This window comes from Notechis scutatus, chromosome 1 (genome assembly GCF_049901735.1).
Source record: "Notechis scutatus isolate UNSWTSFEM ecotype Mainland chromosome 1, rNotScu1.2, whole genome shotgun sequence".
NCBI lineage: Eukaryota > Metazoa > Chordata > Lepidosauria > Squamata > Elapidae > Notechis > Notechis scutatus.
In genome coordinates this window covers 224,589,274-224,606,398 of record NC_142009.1, presented here as the reverse complement: position 1 = coordinate 224,606,398, position 17,125 = coordinate 224,589,274, and the positions used below count along the sequence as shown (strand labels likewise).

General features: G+C 38.2%; 1 protein-coding gene across 2 annotated transcripts; it reads left to right on the top strand.

Moving 5' to 3' along the window:
• The first annotated feature begins 268 nt into the window (after positions 1-268).
• RETREG2 (reticulophagy regulator family member 2) lies at positions 269-17,012 on the top strand. Of its 2 annotated transcripts, none has more exons than XM_026665549.2 (9): positions 269-656; positions 5,397-5,503; positions 9,362-9,392; positions 9,801-9,936; positions 10,838-10,922; positions 11,471-11,608; positions 11,865-11,959; positions 12,963-13,098; positions 14,093-17,012. In XM_026665549.2, the coding sequence occupies exons 1-9, from the start codon at positions 409-411 to the stop codon at positions 14,785-14,787; spliced, it is 1,671 nt and encodes a 556-aa protein (XP_026521334.1). In that variant the 5' UTR covers positions 269-408; the 3' UTR covers positions 14,788-17,012. The 2 variants fall into 2 exon arrangements, with proteins under 2 accessions (XP_026521334.1, XP_087806519.1); XM_087950393.1 differs by having other exon boundaries at positions 322-656; positions 5,439-5,503.
• The last annotated feature ends 113 nt before the right edge of the window (positions 17,013-17,125 follow it).

The following is a 17,125-nucleotide window of genomic DNA, read 5'->3' as shown; positions in this document are numbered from 1 at the left end:
GAAATGAATTTGAACTATGGAGCTTCTTGGAGCACTGCGGTCTGTGACTTTATTAATGGGCTATTAAGGCTTCTGAAGCCTCCTCTGATTCTTCCGAAAAGCTGTCACTTCCTCTCTGACAGAGGCAGAAACAACTATCCAAGGAAAAACAATCAGAAAATTCGAACAGTCGCTCCAAGCCGTTGCTATCTCTACTTTAGCATTGCGCGAGCGTGTGTGTGTGTTGGGGGGGTTTGAATCCTCCTTCACGTGCCGAGGGGGTGGGGGGAAATTCACGTGATTGTCTTTACCACCAAGTTGGCCTCCGTGCGTTGTTGTTGCTGCCGCCGCTGCTGCTACTTCCGGTTACGGCTGTCAGGAGGACTCGGCGCTCCTCCCTTACCTCTTTGCTCATCGCTGGCTGAAGCGATGGCGAGCGGAGGCCCGAGCGTGCCACTCACAGAGGAAAGGGAGGCGGTGACGACGCTGTCCGGACCCGGCGCGGCAGAAGCTGAGGAAGAGGAAGAGGAAGAGCAGGAGGTGTTGGCTCTAGCCGTCCGGCTGAGGCGACGTCTGAGGGGCTGGGAAGCCACCGTGACGGCCGTGCAGCGGCTCTTGGTTTGGGAGAGGCCGCCACAAAGCCTGGCCGGGGCCGTGGCGCTGGGAGCTGCTTTGTGGTGAGCGGAGGGAAGAGACGGCGGCGCAAAGCAGAGCGTGGCTCTCACGGGGCAGGGCCCGGAGGGGAAGGCGAGCGGAGCTGTAGAGGTGGTGCCGAGGGAGGGTTTGTTTTGTTTTTTGGACTCTGAGCCGGAGTCCCTGGCCCTGTTGTGGCTACTGAGGCTGCTGAAAGAGGGTTGTTACAAAAGGGGGCAGGCCTGCCACTGGAGCCCGAAATACCTGCAGAGGCTGAGAAGGGATTGATTCCTGGCGGTGGAAACAATGCCCAACGAGAGCCATAAATGACCGCATAAATCTTTCCCTGAAAGGGCTGCGTGAGATCTCGGATCTTATGCTCGCTTTGGGTCTTGTAGTCCCCTTCTCCTCCCATTTTCCTTCAAGGAGTTCAAGACTTCAAGGTGGCATGCATAGGCTCGTGGGCACAAAAAAACCACAATCTTCTGAAGGAAGATTGGGTTGAGAAAAACAAACCACTGACTGAAGTCACCCAATTAGGTTTGTGGATAAATAGAAAGTTGCATTTGGTTGCTGGTTAACCTAGGTTAAATTAAGCATATGGGTGTTCTCATGGACCGCCGCCTTAAGAATGATTCCTCACTGATCGATTCCCATTAATCTTACCAATCAGCTGTCCGTATTCTTTTGGCTGTCTTGGAAAAGAGTTGGAGGGAATGAGAAACTTGGTCTATCTACGCTGTGTTAGATGGGCATATGTGAGAACTATAATTAGATGGTGAATTGAGGGCTAAACTAAAGATTCCATAGTCTTCACTTAGAATTCAGGTCAGTAGTGTAGAGATGTGGGAGTGGGAGCTATCCCAAATTCTCATAACTTTGTGTGGTAAATTAAACTCAGCAGTAATGATGTGGGCAGTGCTAGATAGTACAATACAGTCTAGTAGTATCCAGGTTTCTCTCAGATCAAGTCCAGTACTTAGAAAAATATTTTCTAATGCAGATTGTAAATTATTTATATATTCCTGAATACTGCAGCACAATATGATGGCTGTGTTGAAATAAGGATCATTTGATAATCTGATATGCAGTAATAAAATAATGAATTTTGTTTATTGTCAAGAGGCTGGTGAATGAGTGGTAATACAAACTGATTGAAATAAATGAATCTGATGTTCTAATGTAAATGTAAATTACTTTTTGTATGTCTCTGCAGAAATATCCCCTGCCTGCTATCAGGATATTTCTCTCAATGCCTCACTTAGTTTATTGAATTAGACGTATATAACAAGGGGTGATCCAAGCCACAAATTGCAATCAGTTTAGTAAGAGTAGAATTTTTTTCTAATGTATGAGCAGTAAGAAGGATAGCATGATATTAAGTTATAAATATCAAATTATACTGTTAATTGATAATTTGTGGAGATCACATGGTTGAATAACAGATAGACCTTTTGTGTTATTTGATGCCTGTATTCTTGATTTTACATTCTGGAAGTTTCTAGATTTCTTTTATATATCCTATAATGTTTGCTGTTGCAATACATTGTTTCTAACAACATAACTACACACCACTTTTTTTTCCAATTTCCAAAATAAATGTTTTCTAGGCAGTGAAACAGAAGGCATATGTAGTCTCATTTAATATTTATATCTAAGCATTCTCTGCCATACAGTAATGAATGGAGAGTAGTTAGATAAATCTAAAAGAATAAGATTTAAATGTATCAGTGATAAAAATGGATAGTTGTGGATAGAGTGCTGTAAAAATTGTTTTGTGAGATGTATCAGTGATATAAGAGTCTTGAAACTATGTGATGCAAATTGTAAATCTCAAATATTTTGGTTTTACTTGAACAAAATTAGGCTTGACACTGTTTTTGGTTGCCTCTATATAGAGATTCAGTACAGTGTCTTGGGTTGAAAGTATAGTTCAAAGAGGGGATTGCATCTCAGAATTAATGACTCACCTACTTGATGAATAGTCAGGTATTCTATTTGTCTAAACTCTAAAGTATGCCAGTATTATCTACTCTGCCTTATGGTAGCTCACCAGAGAGGTTAAAATCTTTCTAGCTTTGCCCTGAGATAGAAATGTAAATGCCAGGCTCTGATTTTTAGCAATTGAAGTATAGGGAGTGTCACTGAGTGATGCCACATAAACAATCCTGTGCTGTTCTTATTCAGGTAAATACCACTAATCTTACTTCCAGTGGAACCACAAAGTAAAAAAGTATTATGTGAACCTAAGAAGATTATGCATTGGGTTATCTGTTCCAGAGTTCTTTGCAGGTTGATCTAAAGAGTAGTCATAGTTCATCATGCAAAATTTAATATTTGCTATCTGTGGCTTTATAAATAATTTTTGTTCTTTATTCTCAGTGGATAAATGGATTTTTTTCTATTTGTAAGTATTGCCAAGAGTTCTAGGATTGACTTGTGATAAACAAGAGCTGTTACTAGTAGTTACAGATACCTGGAGGTTTGCCCAGGTGTGTTTCTCATTAGGCTGTGTATTCACTGCATACGAACTACATGGTTTGTAGTATAAATCTTGGAACTGATTGCTTAGTCACTCCTGGCAGTGTGTACTAGGTTGTAAGCTCAAGAAGCTTTCGCTTACCCTCTGCCAATTGAGATTTTGTCAAGCCTATAATTGCTGGGAATTGTTATGCTAGCACATTCCTTCCTTTCTAGCTATGTGGTTTCTGCACAGACAGCAACATTTAACAAGGCTGAGTAGTAGAGTCCAGCAACTGCTGGAAAACCCCCCAAAACAAAACATCCTGTTTACTCTTAGAGACAATGAGCTGACTCTCAGCAAAGCATATTCATGGATTGGAGCCATGCAGGGATTGGAATTGTATTTCTACTGACTGCTGCTATGAAGACTTGAATTAAAAATAGCCAGAGAATGTTGTTGTTATTCTGTGTAGTAACTTTTTAGATACTCTATTACACGGGTGTCAAACTTGCAGGGTTATATTGCCATCACACAATATTTCACGATGTTTTTCCCCTTCGTGGAGCTGGGGTGGTGTGGCCTGTGTGTGATCTATCTGGCCCAGCCGCCAGTTTGACACCCCTGCTCTATGACAATTGATTGGGGCTCTACCAGAAAAATAGTCATTATTACATTTTTAGAAACCAGTCATTTCAGATTCCTAGATAATATCTGCATAACCCTTATAAATGTGTACGTGCCTGTCATATAACTTCATTTTTCAGAATATATGTTTCTATGATGTACACTCGTATCCTAGGGAATAATAATAAAAATCTAATAAAAATTGAAATATCTGTATAAATGCAAATTTAAAAAAAAAACAGATTCTGAGTAAGTCAAACCTCTATCTTAGACTTAAGGTTAAAGACTTGCTTTGGGCTCTGAAGCTATTTTTTTCCAATTTTCTTTTATAATGAGAAAACAAATTTTCCAAGATTATTAAGATGGAATATAGATGCTGCTCTATTAAAAAGATACTGAATACTGATAAAACAATAGAAAGTAATTGAAGTTGTTCTCATGTATAAAAAGGATGTTTTTTTTAAAATATTAATATAGCTGCAACTATTATAAATTTTTTTTATCATGACTGCATTTACTGTATAATTAAACCCTTTCTACTCCTGTGAATGATTTTGATTGGTCTTACATTTCTTTCCCAAAAGATATGTTCAAGTATCTGCAAACGTAGTACTCATACTTGAATACTTATTTCTGAGAACTACACATCTCTCTGCCTTGTCTCATCCATAACCCTGTAGCAAAATATGAGACAGCTGTGAGAGGAAAAGCTATCTATTTAGCAACCTGTCTATGGAGATTCTCGGTCATCCAGGACATGGCACCTTTGGCATAACCATGACCTGGATGACTGAGAAACGCTCTTCAAATGGTGCAGGAGTATGAATGGATTTCCAGAAATATTGCACACTACAGGAATCATTTACGCTTCAGTTTGAGATGCAGACACAACGGACTCATTCCCAACAGCCTGCGCCTGTCTTCAACAGTGAAGGGACACAGGACAGAAACATCTGCAGAAAGCACAGCTCCAACTTCTCAATGAAAATTAGAAAGTCCAATTGCCCCTTGGGGGAAAAAAAGCACCTTTGGGATATTTAGTCAAGACTTGTGCTGATGATATTACCTAGTTAGGGCAATGGGTTAGGGTTAGGTCTATAAGGAAACAAGCAAACTCAGAGAGCACCAAGGACCCTCATTTCAATCCTGAGCTGCAAATATTCTCCTTTATTGGTACTGTAGTTAGCAATCTATTTGTACTTATGGCAAGAACATTCTGAAAAAAATCAATGTGGGTAAAGAAAAATGGAACATTAGCACTGTTGCCATTACTGAGCCTTAGGCCAGGAGCAGGCAGTATGCTGGTCTCTTATAGATCACAAATATTCAGTTTGGAGTCATAAAGAACCCTACCTGTTTTTCTGCTGACCAGATGATCAAGTGGCAACAGACTGCTGGTTTCTTGCTGTCTAAAACCTTGGTCAGACAACCAGGATGACCTTTGGACAGAAAAGTTAACCAACCTATAATGATTGGGGAAGGATCAAAAATTGGATGAGAAATTCCATTCTGCCTTTTTCCCCCAACTCTGACACAAGTTGAGGAAGCTACTACTACCTTGAAATTCACTATGGTCCAGAAGACTTGGAAAGGGAAAGTAATCAATAGCTGATAAGACAATTGAGTCAGGAGAAATGGAATCTTTTGTTATATTTTTGCCAATACTTTATGTAATGTCTTGTCTCTGACTTTCCAGGTTGTTTTCCTCTACTTCATTACGTCCCCTTTTCCTCCTTAGTACTGGTTTTATTGGTATTCTGCTGTTGGAGAGATGGAAGCCCCAATTTTTATTGGATTTCTCAGGTAAGTGAACATAGTAAATGCAGTAGAAGTTAAGTCTTTTGCAAATATAGTTCTTTACTTTTGGTTCTAATTCTGTTATTTCCTACTAGTGAAATTTAGGCTAGGCTTTTTCCTTAAGAACTTTATGTAGCAGGCAAGGGTGTTTCAGATCTACGAACTGATACTAAACACTATTTGACAGTGGGAATTGCTGACTGAGGAGCACATCTATTCATGAGGTCATTTGTGTCACAATTTGCTTGGATTTTACTTAAACTGAATTAAGGCAATGCTGTATTTCAGTTGGTTTGCACGGTATTGTATTGTCCACTTTGGAATCCACTGAGAATTAAAGGGTTTTTTTTTCATCTAAAAGTACAGTATTTGATTCCTTGTTTATATGCATCCTTTATCTTGGTTGATTTGTAGAAAATAACACATATCTTGTATTATTAGGTCCTAAATATTTGAATACCATAAGCCGCAATTACGATTTTATGATAGCTCTGCCCTCATTTTAGCTTTAGCTTTTGATGATTGGACATTTAGGACATCCATCTGACAAGTCCTGTGTATGTGAAGCAAGTTGTGAAGTAATATACAAATGAAGACGAATATATGTGTCCCAGAATAATGCTGCAGGATCCAATCTGGGTTGGTCACCGGGACTAGAGGTTTTGACTTCTGAGCTTTGTAGTAATTTATTTTATTTTAGATAACTTATCTGATTCAAAACTACCATAGCCAACTTTTCAGTAAAGGGTTATCGTAATTGAGAACTATGCAACAGCCTCCTTTTCTTTCTGCTCAAAAAGTACATTTATCTGTTCATCCTGTGAAGGTTGTTTATGACCAACTGTAGAAATGGACACTATAATTGATAATGAACAGGTATGTTGTAGTAGGAGATCTGGGATTTGAAAGTTATTCAGAAAACACTGCAGACATAGTATTTCTCAATATGCATGAGATTAAAATAACTATCGCAAGAAAGAAACTGTTTGCAAGATGTTAATCTCCATGAATTTAATAATGATGCATTTAATTAATAGCTCATTAACAATGAATGGGTTATATCATTTATAATATTGGTTGAAGGAGTGAATGATAAAAGAAAGGAATTGTCAGAGTCCCTATTTTAAGAAGTAAGCATTGAATTAATGCTTTATGAATAACCTGATTTTTCTCCCATGTTTTTTGCCCAAAGAAATGCATCTTGCCATTTTAACTTCATATTTTTGATTGGTGACAGTGTTCATAATGTTACAAAATAAATGTTCAGGAGTGTTTATTACCCTATATTTTAAGTAATGGAGTTTTCATATGACATTCCTATATTCCTATTCGGGTGAGTGGATGCTTGTGGAAATTTGGACAATCTATCTTCTTTTTCTTCAAGAAGATAAGTTCCATAGTGTACATTTCTTGTCTTATTCTGATAAAATCCTGGTGTAGTTGAAATTACGGAGGACATATGGCATTGGTGATTCATTGTTGGTTCTTAAAAAGAGTTATGATTAGATGATTAGGAATTTCATGGAGAGAGTATGGCATAATCTTTAGCCGTAGTCCATAATAGAGGGTTCTTCGCTTTCAGCTCTTAAAGGAGTAACATTGTGCAGTTTTCTTGCATTTGGTTAGAAAAATTCTGTTTGCTTGTATTTATGCTAGTTTCTTCATAATTTTTATATATTTCCACTCCGTATAGCTAAACCTGATGCTTTCCTTTGTAGACTTTGTAAGAACACATGGATTACAGTAATACTTGATAGTGGCAAAAAAATCAGCAGGAGCCTGAATAACATTTTTATTAAAAAACATGAGCTTTCAGGAACTTATATGTTTTCATAAAACGTGTTAGCAAGAAAAGGATTTCTTGGGATTTTTCAGATTTACTTATAAATCATTTTGATATAGCTGCTCTTTGCAGAGGTGCATTGGAATTCTAAAAATTAGGTATCTTTTTGCTGAACACTTATTGTTCAAACTGAAATCTACAATCTTCTTTTTCTAAGTATCATACTGCATGCTGTTTTATCATGCTGAGCATTTTCTTAAAGCTCTGTAATTAGGAAATTGGCAAAACAGACTTGTTTCTTTTGGATTAATCAGGGAACCCCAATTATCAAATTTATCAAATTATCAATTTTGCACCGGTTTGGGGAATTGAAGTTTCTTTTGCATTTTCTAAGCTTCCAAAATAAAATAGGGTGAAATGGGTAAAACAGGGGTAATATTACTGAATGGGTTAATTAAGGCTGTACAGGCCCTTTAATCTCCTAGGAAGAGCAAAATAGGCTGATGTAAGCCAGTCATAGTGCTCCAACACACAATGACTAGCTTCCACTGTCTTGCAGGCAGCACAGTATTCAGAATATTCATAGATGTAGTAAATACCCATTGTGTTAAGCTGCTGAATTAACAGTACTTTTTCATGTGATAGAATAAACGCTGTCTTTCATATGAGCACAGTAACTGTGATTATTGGGTGCTTGTGTTTGCGAAATCTGGCCCACAAACTTCACAAGATTGTTTCAATGAGCTGTTCAGTTTGTACACAACAGAAAAACCCTGATTGCGGTTTGTAAGGGACTATATACAGGCCTTAATATTATAAGGAACAGAACAGCATGACAGCTGCTAAAAACTGGTGAAACTTTTCCGGATTCAGTTCTCTGTTGCAAATGAGTTTTTTCACAAACAGTTTTATATGGTTAAGACTTAAATGGTTGGGCACAACTGAGTTGCTCTTTTGGCAGCTTTGCATTTCCATGTTTGACATGCTGTGTGCCAAGAAAGTCTCAGTTTCTTCAACAATTCTCTTTAGGTATTTATAGTTATTTTAGTTAGTTATATTTTTATTATTACTGAATCAACATTAAAGAGATTTTGCAAAATAAAAATCTGAAAATACGGTGTGAAATTAATGGAAAAAATATGATTTGAGGTCGTAGGTGAAAGCATAGCAAATAAGTTATACATTTGAATATTGGAACATTTTATAATTTTCATATTTTCATGACTTTAACCATAGTAGTCAGAAACACACTTTAAAAAATACAACAAAGAACTTGAATTTCTCCAGTATGGAAGCTTTTGTATAGTATGCTGAGTGTTTTTGCTAAGATTTATTTATTTGGCTACTACTTATGGAAAAATCCATGAGAATTCCAGTTCTGCATTTAGTTTTGACCAGATGTTCAAGTGTTCAGGAAAGTTCTTCCGAGTGTCAACTACATCTATGTGCTATTTGGAAAATTTCAAAGTCTCAATTGAAAATACTGTTGTTGTCAATCTTCAATTCAATTCACAGTCTGGGACTGGTACCAATTTAACAGTTCAAGTCCTAACCAAAGACCTGTTAAGGTAGCGTCTGAGTATATAGGCAGTACCAACTAGGGTGGTTTTCTGCAAAGTCAGGATATTCAGGTATAGTAAGTTCAAAATTTCCATGTATCTATGCGGCCCTTTGGTTATTGCTCCAAGGGCTCCTATTACTATTGGAACAACCATTGATATATTCCTCCATAGTTGTTCAACTTCAATTTGCAAATTATTACTATTATTAAGTTAATATGACATTAAGTTTATTAAGTTTATATGACACATGACTTCCAGTGCCTAATTTAGTCCATGAAATATTGTTAGTATATATTAAATGGTTAATAAATAGTTGTTAGTATACGTTAATATAGTACCACAGTATTTGGGCAACTTCCAAAGTGTGGGTCTTGCTTTTCCTTAGTCCTTGTAATACCTACACTTATAAAGCTAAGTTCTTCAGCTCTGTATATGTTAGATGATTGCTAAAGACGAACTTCTATGTTTCATTTCTCAATGAATGCTTTAAAAAAAACACCACTTTTTTTTATCCTGCAGTACAACCCATAGAAGAACCGGGGGGAGACAGGTAGGTGTGCTCTTAACATTCTGGGGAAGGTCATTTTTCCTTGTTCTTGTTCATGTAGCTCAGTATTTTGATTTGTGATATTATTTGAAAAGTCCCTTCTAGAATATATTCTTTAACCTATTTATTTGATCTTACTTTATAGGATTGGGAACTGAAATACAAACATTTAATTATTACTTTATCCGATCAGATCAGATCACCGAACATACTGTATTTTCAAACCCTCAAAAATTGTTCCTCTGGGTAGATGTTTCTTCTGAAAATATGTTTACATTTTCAAACAAAGTGTGGTGTTTTTAATTGGACCTTGGTTAGCCCGAGTATCTTCTTGTGAAAATTATTGTATCAAATACAATATTGGGGGTCATTTTGAAGGCTTTGCTTACTAATATGTTGTTTTTATTCCAGTGACCATGAGATGACAGGAGCACAACCTCACCTGCTCAGTATTTCAGAACTCTGTCGTTGCTTGGCTGAGAGCTGGATTACCTTTAGGCTATACCTGCAGGAACTTCTGCAGTATAAGAAGCAAAACCCTGCCAAGGTAGGCACGGAATTTGTAGGGCCTTTCATGTAAGAAGCCAAAGCGTACTATAGTCACTGTTGTTCTAGGGAAAGTTGTCCCATGTTTGACTTCAGAGGAAGGCATTAAAATGCATTGTCTCTGGGAATTAGAACTGATTCATATCTAGACATTTTTCTGCATGGATGTTAAAACAACTATATTTGGACATGGTCATCCTGCTGTACAAACAGTGTTTTAAGTAGTGAGCTTAATAAAAAGCATTGCCCAATGTATGTGAAAACAAAAAAACTGTAATAGAGGTTTTATTACATCACTTCAGTCGAAATACAGGTAACACAAGTTATTTCCCAACCATTGTCCTTGGACAAGCATCTCTTTGATGGCCCACTCACAACATTATTTGCATTAACTTGTTGCTAACAAAGCTGTTCTTAAGACTTTCGTAGAATTTTTGTTCATAATTTCATAATTTAAGCATTTCCTGTTTTCTACTGTTATACTTATTAATTTAGAGTTTAATAACTTTAGTTTTGTGCACTTGTGCATTGTTTGCATATTACTTCTTTTGATGCGGCCTTCTCTGTGGATTAATTATGACTTGTCCTAGGGAAGCAAAAAGCATCTTAATTAATATATGCAAGAAGGCCAGTGACCAATATGTTTCAGGCATGTAGCTTGCTGTTGTTGTTTTTTCTTCTCTTCAGAAGCTAAATATTAGCTAGCTATTCTTATGAAGATTAGTCTTAGAGTATATAAAAAGATTTGTGGATAATTGCAAGCAACATTAAAGAATGAAAGGCCCTTGTAATTTGGGAGGCACTGTAAATCTGTTACAAAGAAGGCTACGTATACTAGCTATTCTGTGAGCATTTCTTTTTTCTAAACATTAGTTTTATCCCTCTTCCTTCTGTTTGTCCAGTTCTGTGCCAGAATCTGCTCAGGATGCTTGATTCTAGCAATTGTGGGACATTATGTTCCGGGCATCATGATCTCCTACATTGCCTGTGAGTATGTTTAATCCTTTGCATCCCTTTTAAAACTAAAGACACCATTTTAATAACAAATATTGTAAGCTTCTAGGCACCTTTTAGGCAGGCGCAGGCATTTTCAGCAAAACAATTTAAAAGAAAATACAGCCACATCTTTCAAATGGTATTGTAAAAACCTTTATATAAAGCCAGTAGTAGAGCTTTCAAATGGTGATATATATTTCCTCTGCCAGTTTCGTGAGGAAATAAAGCTTGGGGAATAAGGGCAATTGTGTTTTTAGTGTGGGGGAAGCTAATGCAAAAACCTGCAGTTTATTCAATTTCAGCTGTGGAATCTAAGGTTTTTTTTTTCCTATTTATGCATTATTAACAACATTGATAGAGAGATTGAGTGCTGAATTTGTACACTTCTGGTACTATGTCAGGCACAGGAAGAATTACTGAACATAAGAAACAGTGAGAGGGACTGATAAGTTGATGGTCCTAGAGAAGACATTAACTGACTTAGCACCAGAGAATATATATGCTTTTAACACGTCTCTGAGTTCTATCCATATTTCCAGTACTTAGTATTCTACTGTGGCCGCTGGTAGTTTACCATGAACTCATTCAAAGAATGTATACTCGTTTGGAGCCCATCCTAATGAAACTGGACTACAGTATGAAGGTGGAGACTTTGCATCTTAAACATGAAAAGAAAAGTAAGACAACTGTTGCTTACTACTAAAAATACAGATCAAAAATTACTAAAGAAAGTTGGATTGACTGGTTTCTCCAGTAGGAACAGGGTCTATAGTAAGCCTGTAGAAAATGTATGGATGTCGGTGTGCAAATTGGGGCAAGGAATGCGAAGAAGCACACACTGTTAAAAGAAACTTTTTGTAAAACAATATTTTCTTTTCTGTAGGACTAACTCACAGAAGCCATGGGCAATATTTATTTTGTTTTACTCTACAGAGCGTCAAGGAAAGATTGAGCCAGAAGCTGGCAATGAACCAATGGCAGAAACAGAAAGTGAGAGTGAAGCAGAACTGTCTGGCTACTCTCCAGTGGTAAGGGTGGAAGGAAAGAAGCAAAGGGTGAAGCATGATCAGGTGAAAGAAGGGGGAGGCTGGAGACATGACATCGATAAAGACACAATGTTGACACAATGACTGAGTGAACTTCACATTGAGGAGGGTGTGTGTGAGGACAGTCATTTGGTTTGTATCACTGGATGCTTCAACCCAGTAGGCCTTTGAGCTCTTTAAGCATGACTGCTTCCTGTTTAGAGCATCCTTAGGTTTCTCATGATTTGTATAGAGGCAAAGTAATGACGGGAAGGGAATTTTTTTAAATCTCAAAACCCACATTGACTTTGATAAGTCTACTCCACTGGAAATAGCGTTCTCTTGTATTAGATACTTAAAGTCCAGCAGGGGTAAATAAATTTTAAGGAAGTTTTTAAAAAAATCTTATACTCACATATAAGTATATTCAAGTGTCCCTCAACTCAGGAATGAAATTATATTTTATTTTTAAAAAAACTGTATTTCAACACATTTTTATTTATTTTTGAACAATAATCATGTCATAGCCTCCTCTGAAAAAGCAGGTGATATGGTTCAGACCAATTTTTTCCAGAGATTCTTAAAGCTGGCAGACTAAAAGTGGCAGATTCTTCATGTTTTTGAATATAATAATATAAATTCTATCAATGTTGATTGTTTGCAACACCTTTCCTTCAGGTTCATAGGTAGTAAGATCCTCTTAATTTTTAAATTATGAACTACTTTTCCCAATGTGGCAGTTCGTTAAACAATCAGAAGGAGCATTCTAGCAATCCATATGGGATATCTTTGCTAACCATGCTATTTGGACTTGCTGCTGCTCTGGATTGTCGTTTCACTTGTCATATTCATCATAATTTGTTGAAGGAGTATGCAGCATCTAGGACAAGCATTGATCTGATAGGGGATATGGCTGGGTTGGCATTCAAGATGCATTCTCTCTATTGAGTTTTTAACTGAGCAAATCCAGCCTTGCAATATAATCTTAATGTTATCTCTATTGCAGGTAGATGTGAAGAAGACAGCTCTGGCATTAGCAATCACAGATTCTGAACTCTCCGATGAGGAGGCATCTATCCTAGAAAGTGGAGGATTCACCGTCTCCAGAGCTACAACACCACAACTGACAGATGTGTCTGAAGGTGGTACATTCCTTCTCCCCGTACCAAGTTTCATATTTCAACTTGGAGCCATTGAATGATACAATACAAACTCTATATTGCTTTGTGGCAGAACTAAGAAAAATTAAGCAAGAACTGGAAAGGATCACATAATTCTGAATGTTTCTGGCTTCAGAGTACATGTAGATTGCAGTGTCTTTTGCATGTTAATTTTGTAACTGTTAATTAATTTGGAAGTAATTAGTAATTCCCCTGTCTTTGTCCCAGTTATAGTACAGAATTATAACAAAAAAAAAGCTTCACTGAATTGAAACTTTGCTTCACTGAATTGGTTTCCACTGCTCTTCCATTCTTTTTTCCTTCACCTCCATCCTCTAACAAAATGGCACCCAGATGATTACTTACAACAACCACACCGGCCTAGATCATAGCCTATCCTGTAACTCTTCCTGAAAACAATTGTAGAAGAGGTTTTTGTCAATGAGGAATTCTGTTCCTTATAGATCCATCCAAAGCAGGGGTAGTATATTGTAATATTATTTTTCCATTCATTGTTTGGAGTGGAGAGTTTTGAATTAAACCTGTTTTGACAAGACTCAGAAATGACTTTTTGAGATGCAAAGCTGTATATTATGACTGGCCAATATAATTAGGAGTTCTTTATAAACTGATTGAAATCGTATAATGCGTATTTACCAATGGCACTTTCTCCTTATAACAAGATATAATAAAGAAAAGTTTTAGTAAGCATGCCTGTTTGGATTGTGACTTTTAGATTTGAGCTAGCAGTACAGCTCTTGGCTTATAGAACTTCAGGCAGAGCAGACGGAAAAACATTGTAATGCAGCTCAGAAGGGGGAAAAAAAGAACAAAAGCCAGACAAGCATGTTCAGAAATTTGTCTAGTAAACAAGAGTGAAACCCACAGTGGAGCTAGCAGCCACATTAAAGATTCAGAGCCGTAATCTCAAGTGCTGAAAGTTACATGCTTCCTAACTGCCTATCTGCTTTTTTAGATCTGGACCAGCAGAGCCTCCCCAGTGAGCCTGAAGAATGCTTCTCCAAGGATTTAGCAGAATTCCCTTCTGTAGAAGAGTTCCATTCCAAAGACTTGGGACCATCCAATGAAGATGACAATTTTGGGATTCCCATTCAAAGTGCACAACAGCTAAATTCTGCTGAAGAGGAAGAGGAGGAGGCGGCGGCGGCATCAGCAGTAGCTGCCGCCGTGAATTCGGACACATCCATTCTGTGCCTGGCCTCACCCCTGCATTTTGTAAATACCCATTTCAATGGGAATGGGCAGGCCATGGTGGGAGGAATCCCTGAATCCCAAGCTACCTGTGCACAAGGCCTGGGGCTACACATCGATTCGTTGAGTCAAGAGATTGTTACTACGGCTATCAGCACAGTTGTGCAGAACACCCTGTCAGCTCTGCTCCACTCCTCGGAGGACACTGAAGGGCCCTGTTTCTCTGAGTTCTTGCCTACTGAACCTGAAGAGAGACTTAGTTTCCAGGCACAGCTATCTGCGAATGAGGAAGTGGGAGCAGCTCCTCTGCCTGGGAAAGAAGAGGAGGAAGAGGAAGCTGATGATTTTGAGCTGCTGGATCAGAAGGAGCTGGAGCAAATGGATACAGAGCTAGGCCTTGCTGGAGAAACAGAAGCTCCAGGAGCTCCTTCTCAACCTCCTAAAGAACCATCACCCTGATCTCACTGTTCAGTTCTGTTTCCGTAGCTGCCAGAAGGGACAAACAGAGAAGTTTAGGCTGTACTGAAGGACAGATAGACGTGTGGCAAAGCACCCAAAGTCCAAGCAAAGCACCCATATTTGCAGTGTTATGTCTGGAATTGAAAGTTGTTGTCCTCCTCCTCCTAGTATTGGCCTTTCCACCAGGCCTCTGTTTCTGCCCATGCTTCTTAGTGATGATGCAGTCTTTGTCTGCTGCTGTAATTTTTCTGTATTAGTCTGTTTTGCTGTTTTTATTTCGCACATATTTTCTGCTAGATATTCCTGCCACTACAACTTACTGCTCATCCCCATATATCCAGTAGGAAATAAAGGAGTTTTATTCAGCAGAGAGGGTGTAAATAATTTAAAGAGGACATTGGTCTGTTAATTGAACAGGAAGGAAAAACATTCTTGGAGAAATAGATTTGGGAGGGGTTTTCTTTTTCACAGAAAGTTGGGGAATAGAAAGTATGTTTTCATGTAGTGATACCATATAGAGAATTTTTTTTTCTGGGAAAATGAAGGCAATCTGAACTTTAACTGTCTTGCACAGAAAGCAGGTGCTTCTACCGTTCCAAGAACCAGTTCTATGTTCTCAAATATTTTAAACCTTCAGCCTATTTTCCACTATACATAGGGTGAATATACACTATGCCCAAGGTTTCTGGGAAGGCACAGCCTGATTTTATTTATTCTGAACTACACATCTAGTTGTCTGGAATTTTTAAAAATTCAGTTGGAAGAACTCAAATTTAGTTGTAGAATCTGGAAGCCTCTTTCCTCTTCCCTTTCCCTTTCTGCTGCACTTTACAAATAGTTTTGCTTGTTGGTATCAACCCTGCCCTAAAATATCCTGGGCAAAATGAGTTCTTCTAATGCCCTTAGCCTCGCCTCAGGGAGAGAAGCAGAACAGCTAGATAAGACATTATGTGAGACACAAGAAATAATTCTAGTGTCAAAGGGGAGGAAGGGGACTCGTTTTGCCTATCGACTCCCTTCGTTTTTGAAAGACCAAGCATTTCAATTGCAATATCTTTGCTAATTAGAGCAATAGGTCCATTTCTGTTTTCAGGAGAAAGAACTGGGCAAGATGGTTGGTCTCCCCTCCCTCCCCAAAAGTGGTCAATGTCCATAGGGATGGATTGTGAAATGTTACGGGAAACACAATGGAAACAAAATGGGTCAATACTTTTATTTTAAAGCAGCAGAGTTGCTGCAAAGCTACAACTGTTTAGCAGTGGTCTTCCTTAATTGAATGGCTCTTAGTTTGTTCCTTCACTTCTGCCCGTTTCAGCCAGTTTTCCCATGAATTGTCAGTCTTGGTATTGTTGCTCGTTTTCCAAGGGACTACAAGCCATAGTGCAAAAACAGCATTATGAGTTGGTTGTCCTCTCATTGTGTAAAGTATTCAAAATATACAGTATGTCACCCAGCTGTTGGTGCGCTAGGATAAAGAGAAACTACAACTTAGATTTATAAATGCAGGCTCCAGATCTCTTGTTACCGGTCCCATAGGACTTTCCCCTTAAACTGCGCTTCTTAAGTTATTTGATTAAGATGCACGAAGGGCATCTGAAGGAAATCCAAATGGCTCTGCAATTTTGGCCTCCATACTTAACCTCTCCCCCTGCCTTTGGCAACTGCTAGGAAGATAACTGTACTTACTGCCTTCTTTCTCTTTCTCCATTCAGACTTCTGATAAACGGCAATGAATTTGTAGATGTCTGCAAGCACAACTGTTTTTGTCAGCCAGAGCTGGCTCCTTTTCTGTCCTGTATTGCCTGCCCCTCCCTCAAAAGGAGTGGAGTGGGGTGACTGTGAATAACAGCTTCCTCTTACTGTCTGCACTTTGGAAACAGGCAGCTTTGTGGCACTGAGTGTAAAGCCTGCCCACCCTTTGTGTTGTGCCCTGGCAATAATTTTTCCACTCGGTGAAAAAGCTCTAACTTTTTCTTTCTGGTGCAGAAGGCATGTATTGTGTTGATATTTCTCTCTGGTTCTTTATGCTTTCTTCCTTTCCTTTGGTGGCAGCAATGCCCTGCTGCTCCAGGATAGAGACTCCTAATGAAGGGCTGGAAAATAGCTATTATCATTGCCCGGGAAAGGTGAAAGGCTCTAAATTGTGTAGCAGTGTTTATTCTATGACTAAATATTTAAAAATGAAATGTAGTCTTTTTAATAAAAAAAAAGTTTAAAGATTTGAATTTTGGGTGAAAGATATGTTTTTTTTCTTAGTCAACTTAAAGAGTCCCAGTTTGTACATTTTTTTTACTTTGGTCAGTGTGTGCAAGTGTGAGCAGTGATTCCTAAGTCAATG